The 14,890-nt window shown below is 50.5% G+C and overlaps 1 protein-coding gene across 1 annotated transcript in view; it reads left to right on the forward strand.

Annotated features, from left to right (window-relative positions):
• IGSF21 (immunoglobin superfamily member 21) overlaps positions 1-14,890 on the forward strand; it is a 68,333-nt gene that overhangs the window by 31,295 nt on the left and 22,148 nt on the right. The window contains exon 2 of the mRNA XM_057386610.1: positions 11,773-11,885. Within this exon, the coding sequence (XP_057242593.1) occupies positions 11,773-11,885 (113 nt within the window). The remainder of the gene's footprint in view (positions 1-11,772; positions 11,886-14,890) is intronic.

Consider the following 14,890-nt stretch of genomic DNA (forward strand, 5'->3'; position numbering starts at 1 on the left):
ATTTAGGATTAATCCAAACCTAAAGCCTAATTCTTAATCTGGAATTAAGGATTTTTTTATCCCTGTGGATCTCCCACTAAAACTGGAAGAGAGATTTGGGGAGGATTGGGGAGTTTCAGGTGGGAAAATTCCTTTCTGGGGTGGTTTTTGGGAGCAGAAGCACCCCTGCTGTTATTCCAAGATGGGATTTTTTGGGATCTCCATAATGCCCTGCTGTTATTCCAAGATGGGATTTTTTGGGGGGGATTGGGAAAACTGCCTGGAATTGGTGGGAAACCCCAGCAGTGGCATCCAAACCGAAATCCTGATTTAGGATTAATCCAAACCTAAACCCTAATTYCTAATCTGGAGTTAAGGATTTTCCCCCTTTTTCCCATCCCAAGCCTGTGAATCTCTCACTAAAGCTGGAAAAAGAGGAGATTTGGGGAAGACTGGGGAGTTTCAGGTGGGAGAATTCCTTTCTGGGGYAATTTTTGGGAGCAGGAAAATCTCTGGTGTTATTCCAGGATGGGATTTTTTGGGAGGATCTCCCGTAACCCCTTGCTGTTGCTCCAGGAATTTTTGGGATCTCCCATAACCCTCTGCTGTTACTCCAGGATGGGATTTTTTTGGGGGATCTCACATAACCCCCTGCTGTTACTTCAGGATGGGTTTTTTTGGAATCTCAGGTTTTTTTCCCAATTTATCAATCCCTCAGCTCCAGTTTGGGGCTCTAAAAGCAAATCTGGGTACAAAAATTCCCTTTTTTTTTYKGGAATTGCCTCCCCAGGATGGATTTTGTTGGGACAGATCCTTTATCCTGGGTGAGGTTTTCCACCAGAGGGTGGAACTTCCCGGGAGAGATTCCAGGAGAATCCGGTTGAMGGGAATCCCTTTCCCATTGGGATTGAGCAGAGTTGAGCTGCTGCAAAAGAAAAAGTGGGAATTCTCTGTTGTGGGGAAAAATCCCGTTCCCGACCTTTCCCAGTTTAATTCGGGATTAGAGACGCACCTGCACGCATAGATCCAATCCTGCCGGACTTCCCGCCGAGCTGCTTGATTAAAAATCCGGGAAAAGTGGAATTTTCAGCTCTGGGAGGGGGGAGGGGCTGCTAAGCCTGGAGGACACCTGGACATTCCGGCTCAGAGCGTTAATCCGGCTTAATCCAGGTGCTGAGGAGGCGCTTCTGGGAGGATTTTTCGGGAAAGTTGGGCCATTCCGGAGCCATTCCGTTGGATTCGGTGGTTGGTGGCGGCTCCTACCCGGCAAAATTGGGATTTTTGGGTAATTCCTCGTGTGGAGAGGAATTTGGGATTTGTTGGAGCAAGATGAGAATCCGTGGAAATGGATTGAAGAATGATCCGGGAGCTGGGAAAGAGGGAACGGGGGAAAAGGAGGAAAAATTGGGATTTTAGAGAATTTCCTCGTGTGGAGAGTTTGGGATTTGTTGGAGAAAGATGAGAATCCATGGAAATGGATTGGAGAATGATCCGGGAAGGGGAAAAGAGAGAATGGAGAAAAGGAGGAAAAATAAGGATTTTTTGTCGAGATTCGTTGGGATCTGGTGGAAAAAGGAGGAAGGAAATCCCTCCTGGGATTTCCCAACAGGAGCGAATTCTGGCATTGCAGCCCAGGCTGGGGARTGGTGGCACTTCTGGGTGGAAAAATTCCAGGAAAATTCGGCTGATGTGGCAGAAAATCCTGCTGGAATGGGGAATTTTTGTTTGGAAAAAGGAAAATTTGGAATCAGAGGTGGCACCTCACKCTTGTTGTGCCTCGTTAGGCCAAAATCCACTGGAATAGGAATAAAATGGAGAATTCTGCCTTAATTAACTGGAGAGTGGGGAGGGGTTGATTGGCAGCCTGAGCTGTGGGTAATCAGCCCTGATCTGCATATTTACATATATGCAAATGAGGGGCACGATCTCCATTTATCAAACGAGACCCAACTTGATCCCGATGMATTTTCGGCTCCGGCAGCTGCTCTGACATCTGGGAAGAGGCCACGGGGTGCCGGCAGAGCCATCACTCCAAATTAGGGATGGTGCCGGGATTTTGAGGGAATTTGGCTYTGCTGGGTTCCCTTTCCCACCTTTCCCGGGATGAGGAATCGTTTCAGACTCCAAAAGTGCCCAAAATGATCCAAATGAAATGAAAAATTGGGGAAGATCCTTAAAGAACATGGGAAAGGGGTGGAAGGAACCAGAGAAATGACAACGGAATWATGGCATTCCCAAAATCCCAACCCAGTGATACATCCTGAACTATTCCCAAAATCCCAGTGACCCATCCTGAATTCTTCCCAAAATCCCGATGACCCATGCCAAGCTCTTCTCAAAATCCCAGCAATTCATCCTGAGCTCTTCCCAAAATCCCAACCCAATGACCCACCAAGAGCTCTTCCCAAATTCCCAGTGACCCCTCACAAGCTCTTCCCAAAATCCCAAACCAATGGTAGATCCTTAACTCTTCCCAAAATGGCAATGACCAACAATGAGCTGTTCCCAAAATCCCAATGACCCATCCCGAGCTCTTCCAAAAATCCCAATGACCCATCCCGAGCTCTTCCCAAAATTGAACCAAATGACCCATCCCAAGCTCTTCCCAAAATCTCAACGACCCATCCTGAAGTCTCCCCAAAATCCCAACCCAATGACCCATCCCGAGCTCTTCCCAAAATCCCAACCAAATGATCCCTCACAAGCTATTCCCAAAATTCCAATTCAACAATCCATCCTAAACTCTTCCCTAAATTCCAACCCAAYGATCCCTCACAAGCTATTCCCAAAATCCCAACGACTCCCCACAAACTCTTCCCAAAATCCCAACCCAACAACTCACAAGCTCTTCCCAAAATCCCAACAACCCATCCTGAGCTATTCCCAAAATCCCAACGCTCCATCCCAAGCCACTGACTGCCAGCATCCGTGGGTGTTCCTGTGAGATGCCCAGTGTTACTTTTTTTATGGGAATATCAATGGGATGAAGATGTGGAGATAAAACATTCTGACATCCGCGCTCCGGCACCGCTGGGAGGCGAAGGGATTTTATAGAAATGTTAGAAGTGGAAAAGGAGGGGGGAGAAATTATAAATAAAAAATTATAAATAAAACTTCCCGGCRTTCAGGTAAACACTCCTAAACATCTTTCCCATCCGCACATAAATATTCCACGCGGAATTTACGGCTCTGCATTCCCAGGGTGGGGGTGGTGGCAGCCGATAAAATCCCATAAATCTCCGGGATTATCGATGCAGCCGCTCTGGCCCTGCCGATAAGGGCGGGAAAATCCATCTTTTCTGCATTGGCTGCGCCTCGACAGGGTAGATTTAAGTAGTTTTGGGATTGGGAGGCGTTTCCTGAATCCTGAAAGGGTGTCGGGTCCTTCTTCCTGTGTTTCCATGGAGAGGGGTTCTCCCTTGGGAGGAATTTCAGCTTTGGGGGTGGAATATTGTCCCAAATGGAAGAAAATTCCCGTTTGGGAGAATCTTTCCAAATCCAACTGATCCTGGTTTTCCAGTGGCTGTCACTTCCCTCCAAATCCTGTTTTTCTTAAATTCATCCCCAAATCCTCCCTTTTCCAGCATCCATGGTTTTGTCCCATCCATCCCAGGGAGACACTTCCCAAAACTGATTGATCCCACTTTTCCTGTGGTCATCGCTTCCCTCCAACCCTATTTTCTGAAATTCATCCCCAAATCCTCACTTTTCCAGCATCCCTGGCTTTGCAGCCGCCGGATTTGGCTCTTGGGATGGGCAGGATGTGGCACTTGTATCCACCAGGGATTCACATGTGAAAGTGTCCGGGAAATCCCCAGATTTTTAGAATGAGGGACTCCATGAACCTCTAAATAATGATACCAAGGTGGATTTGTGAAGGGGCCTGGGCTCCCTCCAGCCAAATCCATCACATTTTCCCCTCCAAACATCCATTTTTTCCCTCGAATGCCCCATTCCCTGTGGATTTGCTCCAGAGATGTCAAACAAGCTCGGAATCGACGCCGCGAGTCAAAGCCGAGCTGGGAACGGGCTCCCTCATCCCGTGCTCTGATGAGCTGGAACAGCTCCGAGGAGCTGGGAAAAGGCAGATGAAGACGTTGGAGGATTTATTCCAGTCCGTGCCCAGGCCACGGAAACGATTCCGACGGCTCAATCCCGTGTGGATTTGTTTGTTGGGAGGCAAAGGCGTGGAAAACTGGCGTTTTCCAGGGATTTGCTGGGCATGGACAGAGCCAGAGCTGGACTCGTTGTACGAAGGAAAGCGGAGCGGGAAAGGTGGAAATGTTGGCAGAGGAGGTGAAAAGAGGCTGGAGATGCGGGTTGGAGAGAGGGGGAGACACAGAAACACYGGGAGGCTCCCAAATCCCCATTTCCCCATGGTTTTCCACCCCCAAAGTGCCCAAATTCTCCCTTTCCATCTGAAATCCTGTATTTGGATAAAGGATTTGTGTTTATGGGAATGGAAGTCCCAAGGAGCTGGAACATTTGGAACGTTTTCAGCCTGGCAGGATCCGTTTGGATCCCGTTCCTTGTTCCTCTGCTGCCTCTGGAGCCGGGCTGGGATATCAGCTGGGAAGAGCCAATCCCACCCATCCCAAAGAGAAAAATTGGAGCTCMAAATAAGCATAAATTGGCCCAAAATCGGATTTTTCCAGAAAATCCATTGGCATCACTCTTTGGGGAGCCCTCACATGATTGTGTGGAGTTGGAGATGCTCCCCATGGAGCGAGTGACGTCAAGAATTTGTGCTTTTCCTTCTGAACTGGGATATTTTGGGATATCTTTGCTTTGGGATATTTTGGGATATCTTTTCTTTGGGATATTTTTCCAAGGAGGAATCTGGGATTTAAGGAAAAAAGGGAAGCTGTGGTCAGTGGTTGAAAGTCCTGTCCTGGCAGGATTTTGGCACTGGGGCCTGGGTTTGGGGTTTGCATTGTATTTTATAAAAACACGGAGTCATTGGAATTCCATTAAATATGGAATTGGCTGGATTGGAGAGACCTTAAATCCCATCCCATCCCATGGATCCCATCCCATGGATCCCATCCCATCCCATCCCATCCCAGCCCATGGATCCCATTCCCATGGATCCCATCCCATGGATCCCATTCCCCGGGGTTATTGGGATGGGCTTTAAGGTCCCTTCAATCCAACTCCCACAGACAATATCCCAAACTCCCAAATGTCCCAAACTCTCAGGACAGGGACACCTTCCGCCATCCCAGGCCACTYCAGGTCCAACCCAGCCACGGACACTTGCAGGGATGGAGCGGCCTCGGCCTCTCTGGGCGGAATTGATCCATAAAATCCCACAATTGCGTAATTCCAGAGTGTTCTGCCTGTGGAAGGTGACCGGGAGCTGCCCCCGGGGCCCGGCTGTCCCCAGCACGGAGCTGTTCCCTCACTTCATCTCCATTTAAAAGAGGCCGGGAGGCTGAAGGGACCACCCTCAATCCATGGATCGATCCAAAAGATTGATCCAAAGGATTGTTCCAAGGATAGATCCAAAGGATTGATCGGAAGGATCGATCCCAACCATCCATTACCATCACAAAGGGCTAATGAGGCTCGGGAACATCTGTGGGATTCCGGGGAAAAACTACCAAAGCACGGGCTGGACATCCCCCTGTTCATTGCATATTTAAAAATTTAAGTTTTCCTATCCCATCCTGATCCTTAAAAATGTAGGAGCCGGTTTGGTCCAGAAACCTCCCCCCAGATAAGGAATAATTCCAKCTCCATCTGCGGAATTGTTCCCTCCCATTTATGGGAACACGGGAGGGCAGCAGCACTTTCCCCAGCTCAAACAGGGAACAGGGATTGTAATTCCCGGCTCTGAATTGATATCCCGTTCCCCGGGATTGATGGGATTCGCTCCTGGCTGGGCTCCTCCTTGGTTTCTTTTAGGGAATGACCCCATTTTCCATGAGCCAAGAGKATTTTTGGGGGAGGCAGTGGAGGGGTTGGGCGTGTTCAATCCCCGTGGAATTTTAGGAAGCAAAGCTAAATATCCAAGGAAAGCTCAGCACCAAACCGTTTTCCCCCTTTCCCAAAGGCCCATTTTTCTTGGGAAGCGCGGCGCYGGCTCCGGCTGTCACATCCCGTTCCCCGGGCGGTGTTGAACCCGTGTCGAACACTAATTCCCCTTTAAATAAAAAATAAAACCCCGGTGCATCTTCCCAGGAGGAAAAGCTCCAGATTCAGCAAAACATGACAGGGCCAGCCGGGAATTCTTCACTCTCAGAGCCCTCCCAGGCTGACGAGGAGAGGCAGCTCCGTAATTCCGACTGGAAATGGTCCCGGAATGCCATAAATAAGGCATGGCCGGAGCCGGGGAGGGAGCGGGCGGGAATTTACCGCGCTCCCAGGAACAACTGGAGCTGCTGAATTTTTCATGGGCAAGATGTTGCAAAGCGCCGCCGGTCAGGGAGCATTGGGATAATGCGGATCACGGCGGGGTGACCTCCCTCGATCTGCCACAGCCTCGACATTCCACGCTCCCCCCCAGTCGGGAATCGCTCCCGGATTTTTCTGGGGTGTTGACACCCCTTTAGGGTGTCCCGCTCTCCTGAAATCCCAAGAAATGCCGGAGATCTGCTGGTTAAGGGAATTCTGGYGTCTGTTTTCCCCTTCCCTCCTGGTTTTCCGATCCCATCCCGGCGTCAGCTTGGAAAAGGGAGGCGGAGGAATGGGAGGGAATTATGGATAAGCCTCGTTAATCGCCGGCTAATTAAAACGACGAGGTGTTGGCGTTGTCAGCGGCTCCTCGAGGATGCTGGGGATATTCCRGATGTCCCTGAGAGTCCCCTTCTCTGACTCCATCCCGAGCTCTGGCTCCGCTCGGGTCCGCTGTCCCCTCATTCCCAAAGGGATGGGGACAGGTTGGACTTTGGGGACACAGAAAGGGGGAAAATCCATTCTCATCTGGGGATTTTTGTCTGAGGTTGGGCAGGGTTTGGAGCAGTCTGGGATAGCAGGAGGTGGCCCTGCCCCTCCCATCCCAGGATCCCATCAGTTTGGGAATCAGCTCTTCGGGAAGCGCAGGGAGGCAAGAAATCTGGGAATGGGATTTACATCCATCAATAAATCTGGGATTTCTCTGTGGGGTGGAAGGGATCAAATGCCTGGGGGAGATGTGGAGGGGCCTCTCTCCACCAGGATTCCCTGGAAGGCTTCAAGGCCACCCGGCCTTTCCTTGGGAGATTCCCATTCCCATTCCCATCCCCATTCCTGTTCCCATTCCCCATTCTCGTTCTCATTCCCCATTCCCATTCCCATCCCCATTCCTGTTCCCATTCCCCATTCTCGTTCTCATTCCCCATTCCCATTCCCCATTCCCATTCCCATTCCCATTCCCATTCCCATTCCCATTCCCATTCCCATTTCCCATTCCCATGCCCATGCCCATTCCTGTTTCCCATTCCCAATCCCATTCCCATTCCCATTCCCATTCCCATTCCCATTCCCATTCCCCATTCCCATTCCCCATTCCCATTCCCTCCTCTCCTTTCCAGGATTCTCAGCCCTGGGGGTGGGTCCAGCCATAGGTGCCCCTTCCCTGGACATCCCCCCGGGGCTCCTGAAGTCAGAAATCCCACAGAATGCTGGAAAAGGCTGGGAACAGGGTTTTTATCCTTCATCCCGCGCTTCCAGTGCTGGAGCAATTCCCGCCTCGTCCCTGGGAGCTCTGTGGTAATTGGGAGCGCMGAGCTCATTTCGATGTTCTCCTTTATGAACGCGTCACTCCCGATTTCAAAGGACATTTCCCTCATCCCTCCCTTCCCCCTCCTTTTCCCTTTTTTTTGATATCTCCCTCAAACTGGATGGCGCCACAATTCCCGGCAAAAATATCCTCTCCTCCCCAGGGATGCGGCTCTAATCAGAGGGACCAATTTCCAGAGGGATGAATCCAAGCCGGGGGGAGGCCAGGCCCGGCTTTCACGGCAAAATCTGGGATTGAAAAGAGCAAAGGCAAAGCRGGAGCGAGGCCGACGAGGGGATGCTGATAAGGGAAATGTGGATAACGTGAGGGATGACAGAAATCCGAGACGGGCTCTGATCCTTTTTGGAAGAATTCTTCCCATCCAGCCGTTCCCATCACTGATGCTTCGTTCTTCTCAACCAATCCCAAAAAAAAATAAAAATCCCCCAGGGAGCCGAGGGAGGCTTCGGAGCGGTGCCGACACCTGGCAGCCRTTCCCTGGCGGGAAGGGGCGGACGAGGGACGGGATTCACGCGTCAGCCGCAGCCGAGCAGCGGGGTTCGGACGGCTCCATCTGGATTCCTGTTTTTTTCCCGGCGCTTGGCTTTGTTTTCCCTGATTTCCCCCTCCCCGCATCCTCGGTGTTTCAGGCACTCGGCATCTGTTCCCTTCTCYCTCTTCTCTCCCACAACTTTCTCATGTGGTTTTCCTCCAGTTTCGAGCAGGGATGCTCTTGGAAAATTTGGATTTTTCCCATTCCCTCCTTTTCCAGGTCCAGCCAGGGCTTCAGCACCGGCTCTCCATGGTCCCACAGCACTGGAGCAATAAATCCCACAGATAAATCCCAGAGATAAATCCAGAGCTTTGTCTTTTCCATGTGGGATCTGTTCAGGAGCATCCTTTGGTGTTTTTAGGGCCCAATTGTCCGGATTTAAGGCCCCGTGGTTCTCCTCTGGTGTTTTTAGGATCCAATATCCGGATTTGAGSCCCTGTGGTTCTGCTCTGGTGTTTCTAGGGACCAGTTGTCCGAATTTCAGGTCCAATGGTTCTGTTCTGGTGTTTTTAGGGCCCAATTGTCTGGATTTAAGGCCCCGTGGTTCTCCTCTGGTGTTTTTACGGACCAGCTGCTGKATTTAAGGCCCTGTGATTCTGCTCTGATGTTTTTAGGGACCAAATGTCCGGATTCAAGCCCCAGACAGGCCGGAATTCCCAGGAATAAAGGTGAAAGCTGCTCCCATTGCCGSCTCCAGGTGGTTTTACATGGAGRGGGTAAAGGGTGGAAAAGTCCTGCTTTGGGGTTTTTTTGGCCAAAGAGAAAATGCAGGTCAGAGATGGGTTTGAAGTGGGGCTTCCTTGGAAAAATGCTTGGATTGATGGATTTCCTRTGTGGGATTGGCTGGGGCCGCCCTGAACTTGGTTCTTTTTGAGTTTAAATATCAGGGAATGGTCCAAACCTCACCAAACCCCTTGGCTGAACTGGGATGGGGATGGATCCCCTTCCCATGGCAGTGTGCGGATCTCGAGGGGATTATTGTGGGAAGAGGGATGGAAAACATCTGGAATTGCTTCTTTGGGAACTCCTGGATCCTGTGGGAATGAGGGAAAATCCAATCTTTGCTCTGGCTGGATTGGGATGGGGTTGGATCCCCTTCCCGTGGCTGTGTGCAGGTCTGGAATGGAATAACGTGGGAAGAGGGATGGAAAACATCTGGAAATGTTGCTTTTCTGAGCTGGGAACTGCTGGTACTCCATAATTCCTGGGACAGAGGGAAAAATCCCATCTTTTCTCTGGCTGGATTGGGAAGGGGATGGATCCCCTTCATGTGGCCGTGCACGCGTCTGGAGGGGAATGATGTCGGAAGAGGGATGGAAAACATCTGGAATTGCTGCTTTAGGAAATCCTGGATCTCYATAATTCCTGGKAATGAGGGAAAATCCAATCTGGGATAGGGATGGATCCCTTTCCCAAGGCAGTGCATAGGTCTGGGAGGGAATAACATGGGAAAAGGAATGAMAAACATCTGGAAWTGYTKCWTTTCYRAGCTGGGAACTGCTGGTGTTCCATAATTCCTGGGAACGAGGGAAAATCCAGTCTTTGTTSTGTCTGGACTGGGATGGGGATGAATCCCCTTCCCATGTCAATGCATGGGGCTAGAAGGGAATGTGGGAAGAGGGATGGAAAATGTCTGGAATTGCTGCTCTGGGAAATCCTRGATCTCTGTAATTCCTGGRAATGAGGGAAAATCCCATCTTTGCTCCAACTAGACGATCCCTTTCCCATGGCAGTGCATGGGGTTTGGGATGGAATGCCATGGGAAAAGGGACGGAAAACATCTGGAATTGCTGCTCTGGGAAATGCTGTATCTCTGTAATTCCTGGGAATGAAAGAAAACCCAATCCCTGCTCCGGCCTCGGTTCCCTTTAATCTCCCATGGCTGCTCCGGGCCGGGGGCGGGAGGGAGCTGTGGTCCCGGTCCGTGGAAGGGCCGAGCTTTTCCGCACGCACGGAGCCTCCATCCCGATTTCCTCGGGGCGGATCCCGGCCGCGCTGCCAAGGATTTGCTCATCCCCCCGCCGCTCTCCCGAGCCTGTTGCTCATCCCGGGAAAATGTCAAAAGCCGAGCGAGGGGAATCGGGGCAGCCGGAGAGACCTCGGCTGCCCTTCCTCCATCCCTCCTCCTCCTCCTCCTTTCCCTGCTCCGTCTCTCGTCCCTGCCTTTTCCATCCCCCGAATCCAAGGGGCCCTCGCGCAGCCTCGGCAATGGCCGGGAATTAATCCCRGCTTTAGGAACAAAAATAAACCCCGGGCGGGGAGGGAGAGGCTGGAAAGGCGCCGGCCCCAGACGGGCAGGGAATGCCGGCCGGGATCTGGGCGAGAAGAACAGGCATTCCAGGACGTGGCGTTGAAATTCCGTCATCCCAAGCATCATTTTGGGGCTGAAAATGGATTTAACCCTCATCCCTGCCCCTTGAACAATCCTCCCAAAAAAAACAAAAATCCCTGTATTTTTCCCGCATTCCCTTGCGCAGAGCCGTTCCCGCAGCCCCCTCCCCGAGACAGCACAAAAAGGGATTTTATCCCGGTTTTATCCCGGTGTTCAATATTCCGGGCCACGCTGCCCTGCTGCCGCAGCCGGCACGTGTTCCCGGAGCGTGCTCTGCCGCGGGTCGTGCCTGGGATTTATGGCACAAACACCTCCAGGTTGTTTTACAAGGAACGCCGAGCCCCGGATCGCCGCCCGGGAGGCACAAAAAAATCCCGGGAATTCACCTTCCCCCCTTCCAGGGCAGCTCCCGACAAGGAATCTCTGGTTTCCAGCCCCGTTTCCAAACCTGCTCCTGTTTTCCCGACTTTTTCTCGGCTGTTTTCCCACCTGGTGCATTGGTTAAAAAAAGAAAAAAAGAGGGAATTTGGGGTGGGTTATTTTGGGATGTTCCGGTGTTAAATAAGGATTCCAAGGAAAGGCTGGGATCTGTCAATCCATCATCTCCCGGCAGCTAGAGGAAAGGCAGGAAAATAAACCAGGAATGCGATTTCCTGTCCCGTTGCTCCTGATTTCCCAGAAAATCGAGGGGAAAAGGGGAAGAAAGGGACGGATGAACCTACCCTAGCTCTAATTTTCCCTCTGGATCCGGCGCCCAGGTGTGGGGAGATGGGGAAGGAGCTGGAAAACTTCGGGATGGGGTTTGTGTGTCCTCCGAGGAGCTGCTGGACCCATTCCCATCGGGAATGAGGGATGGGGAAGGTTTTATGGAAGCACAGGGCGGGAATGGGAAGAGAGGCAGTGAGGGGCCGGGGACGGAGCCCAAGGCAAAACCAGGAATTCCACAGGAAGCATGGGAATTTGCGGTGGGAATGGCGCTGGCTGGGATTTCCCCCAATTTGGGAAGGGTGCTCTTCAATTTGGAATTTTTGGGATGGTTGGAAGCGGCCCAAAATGATCCCTGTGAGGGGTCAGGTTTTGGCGGGGCATTTCCTGTGATACAACAGCACTGGTTCCCCATTATTCCATTAAAAAAAAAAAAAATGGAAAACCTTTTAACCCCAAAATTTCCCGGAGGAGCTGAGCTCTCTGTTCCCGCTTTTGCAGCCTATCTGACCGTCAGCATCGAGCCGCTGCCGCCCGTGGTGGTGGGAGACGCCGTGACCCTGAAATGCAACTTCAAAACCGACGGGAAAATGCGGGAAATCGTCTGGTACCGGGTGAGTGTGAGCGGCCCTCGGGAATGACGGGAATAGCGGGAATAACGGGAATAATGGGAATAATGGGAATGGCGGGAATGATGGGAATGATGGGAATAATGGGAATGACGGGAATGACGGGAATGATGGGAATAACAGGAATAATAGGAATGACAGGAATGATGGGAATAACGGAAATAAGGCAAATGATGGGAATAATGGGGAAAATGGGAATTATGGGAATTATGGGAATTATGGGAATGACAGGAATGATGGGAATTATGGGAATTATGGGAATAATGGGAATTATGGGAATGATGGGAATGATGGGAATAAAAGGATAACGGAAATGATGGGAATGACAGGAATGACAGGAATAATGGGAATGATGGAAATAACAGGAATAACGGGAATAACAGGAATGATGAGAATAATGGGAATAACAGGAATGACAGGAATGATGGGAATAACACAAGAATGATGGGAATGACAGGATTAACAAGAATAATGGGAATGACAGGAATAGCAGGAATGATGGGAATAACAGGAATTATGGAAATAATGGGAATAAGAGGAATGACGGGAATGACGGGAGTGACAGGAATGATGGGAATAACAAGAACGATGGGAATTATGGAAATAATGGGATTAACGGGAATAACTGGAATAACAGGAATAGCAGGAATGACTCAGAGCCAGCCCGGCTGCTCCATTCCTCGGGAGCTCAAGGTCGAGGCTGGATCAGGCGGGAAAAGCRAACGAGGCTCTGGCTGATGGGAATTTCAATTCCAGGCAGCCGGGCTGGCCTTCAGAAAACGGGGATGGGAGGGATGCAGGGTGGCTTTGGGATCATCCCCAGGGCTCCGGGAGGGTTTTTCCAGGTTTTCAGTGTGGATTCTGGGTGGATTTAGGGATGGCGGGTGYGGCTCCGTGCTGGGTCAGGATTGGGAAGCAGGAGCTGAGGTGAGCACTGCTCTGCCAGTTTAGTGGGTGGGAAGTGATGGGGAAAAGGGGGGAATCGGGAAAATTTGGGATATCTTGGGTTTGGGGAGAAGTTCAGAGCTCTTCACATTGAGATTTTGGAAGAAAAAACTKTCCCTGTTCCCAAAGTCTTTGGGAATTTGGGATGTTGGTGAGGAGGGAAGCTCCTGGGGATTTTTTTGGGAAAGGGGGGATTTGGAGGCCAGTTTTGTTTGGGAAGAGGGGATTTGGAAATGGTTTTATTTGGGAAAGGGGGGATTTGGAGACTGGTTTAATTTAGGAAGAGGATAATTTGGAAGCCAGTTTTTTTTTGGGAAGGGGAATTTGGAGGTTGGTTTTATTTAGGAAGAAGATTATTTGGAAACTTGTTTTACTTAGGAAGAGGGGATTTGGAGGCTGATTTTATTTGGAAAAGTGTGGATTTGGAGACTGCTTTGTTTTTGGGGAAGAGGCAATTTTGGAGGCCAATTTTATTTGGAAAGAGGGGATTTGGAGGTTGGATTTATTTGGGAAAAGGGGGATTTGAGGCCGTTTTTATTTGGAAAGAGGGGGATTTTGGCCAGGTTTTTTCCCCAGGGAAGGGCAATTTGGAGGTTGGTTTTATTTGGAAAAGGGGGCTTTAGAGACTGGTTTTATATGGGAAGACAGGGATTTGGRAAGTGGTTTTATTTGGGAAAGGATGGATTTGGAGCCTGGGTGTTTTTTGGAAGAGGGAATTTGGAGGCTGACTTATTTGGGAAAGAGGGATTTGGAGGCCTGTTTTATTTGGGAAAAAAGGGATTTGGAAGCCATGGGGGTTTTTTTAGGAAAGGAGGATTTGGAATGCAATTTTATTTGGAAAGAGGGGGATTTGGAATTTGGAGGGGGATTTTTGGGAAGGCGGATTTGGAGGCTGGAGCTACCCCTGGATCAAACCTTGATCCAGCCTCAGTTACAGCAATCCYGAGCTTTCTCGGAAATTCAGGATAAGCTTCCAACCGTAAAATRGTTTTATCTGAAAAATCCCCAAGTTTTCTGGGAAAAACTTCTGGATGTGGCAACAGAAGGGCGAGTGGTGCTGGTGGCATGGGATGGAGCAGCTGGGAATGTTTTTCCATGGATTTCCCATCCCATTCCTGCTCCCTGAGCAATGAGCAGCCCTTTTCCACCTCTCTTCTCCATTCCTGGGTTAATAAATTGGGAAAGGAGCTCTCTGGACGAATACAAATCCGGTTCTTGGAATGTGATGAGCGGAAATATTTCCATGGAATCTGGGATGGATTTCCCTGTAATTATTTATGGATGGACACCTCAGTGCTGGACAGGAGACGCAGGCAAAGAACAGAACCCCAAACCTGCCCCAAATCTGAAATTCCCACTCGGAATTGGCTCCGTCTGCCCCCTTTTTCAGGGAGCAATTTTTTTCTGTCGGCTGCACCGTCTCCACCGGGTTTCTCCTTCCCTTTTCCACTCGGTAATATTGGATTAACCCACTTTCCCTGGGAGCTGGGGCTGGATTTGCATAATCCCCCCTGCGAGGAGGGATGCGGGAGCGGCTGAAGCTCCGGAGCAAACGCTGCTCCGAGGAACCTCGGCGGGGATGGGAAGGGCAAAAATATCCCTGCTTTTATTTTTATCCCCACAAATCCTCCCCCTTTCTTCCAGGGTTTTTTCCCTTTTTCTCCTTTCCCAGGAAGCTTCCTGCCTTTGGGAAGTTGGGTTTTTCATGGAGCGTCTCAGGATTTGCCAAATTCTTTCGTGATTTTAAGGTCTTTTTCCCATTTTTCACCCTGTGTTTTCTTGCTCCCGGACTTTTGGAACTTCCCGAAGCTCCAGCAGCAGCTCTGGGTGCTGGAGGAGCTGGATGGATCTGGGAGAGCCTGGGCAGAGCTGCTGGAGATGTGGAGTTCCGTTAATTCTGCCTGTAAATCATGGGAATGCGGCTCCAGGGTCACGTGGGGGCTCCTCRTTCCTGTAGTTTGATGGGCCGGGARYGGAGGGAGCTCCTGGAATTTGAGGGATCTGAGCTGCTTCAGAGTGGGAAGGGAAAGCGGAAAAAGGGGAGA

The sequence above is a fragment of the Malurus melanocephalus genome, unplaced genomic scaffold (genome assembly GCF_030028575.1).
Source record: "Malurus melanocephalus ecotype Western Australia unplaced genomic scaffold, MMel_1.1 scaffold_1006, whole genome shotgun sequence".
NCBI classification, from domain to species: Eukaryota; Metazoa; Chordata; class Aves; order Passeriformes; family Maluridae; genus Malurus; species Malurus melanocephalus.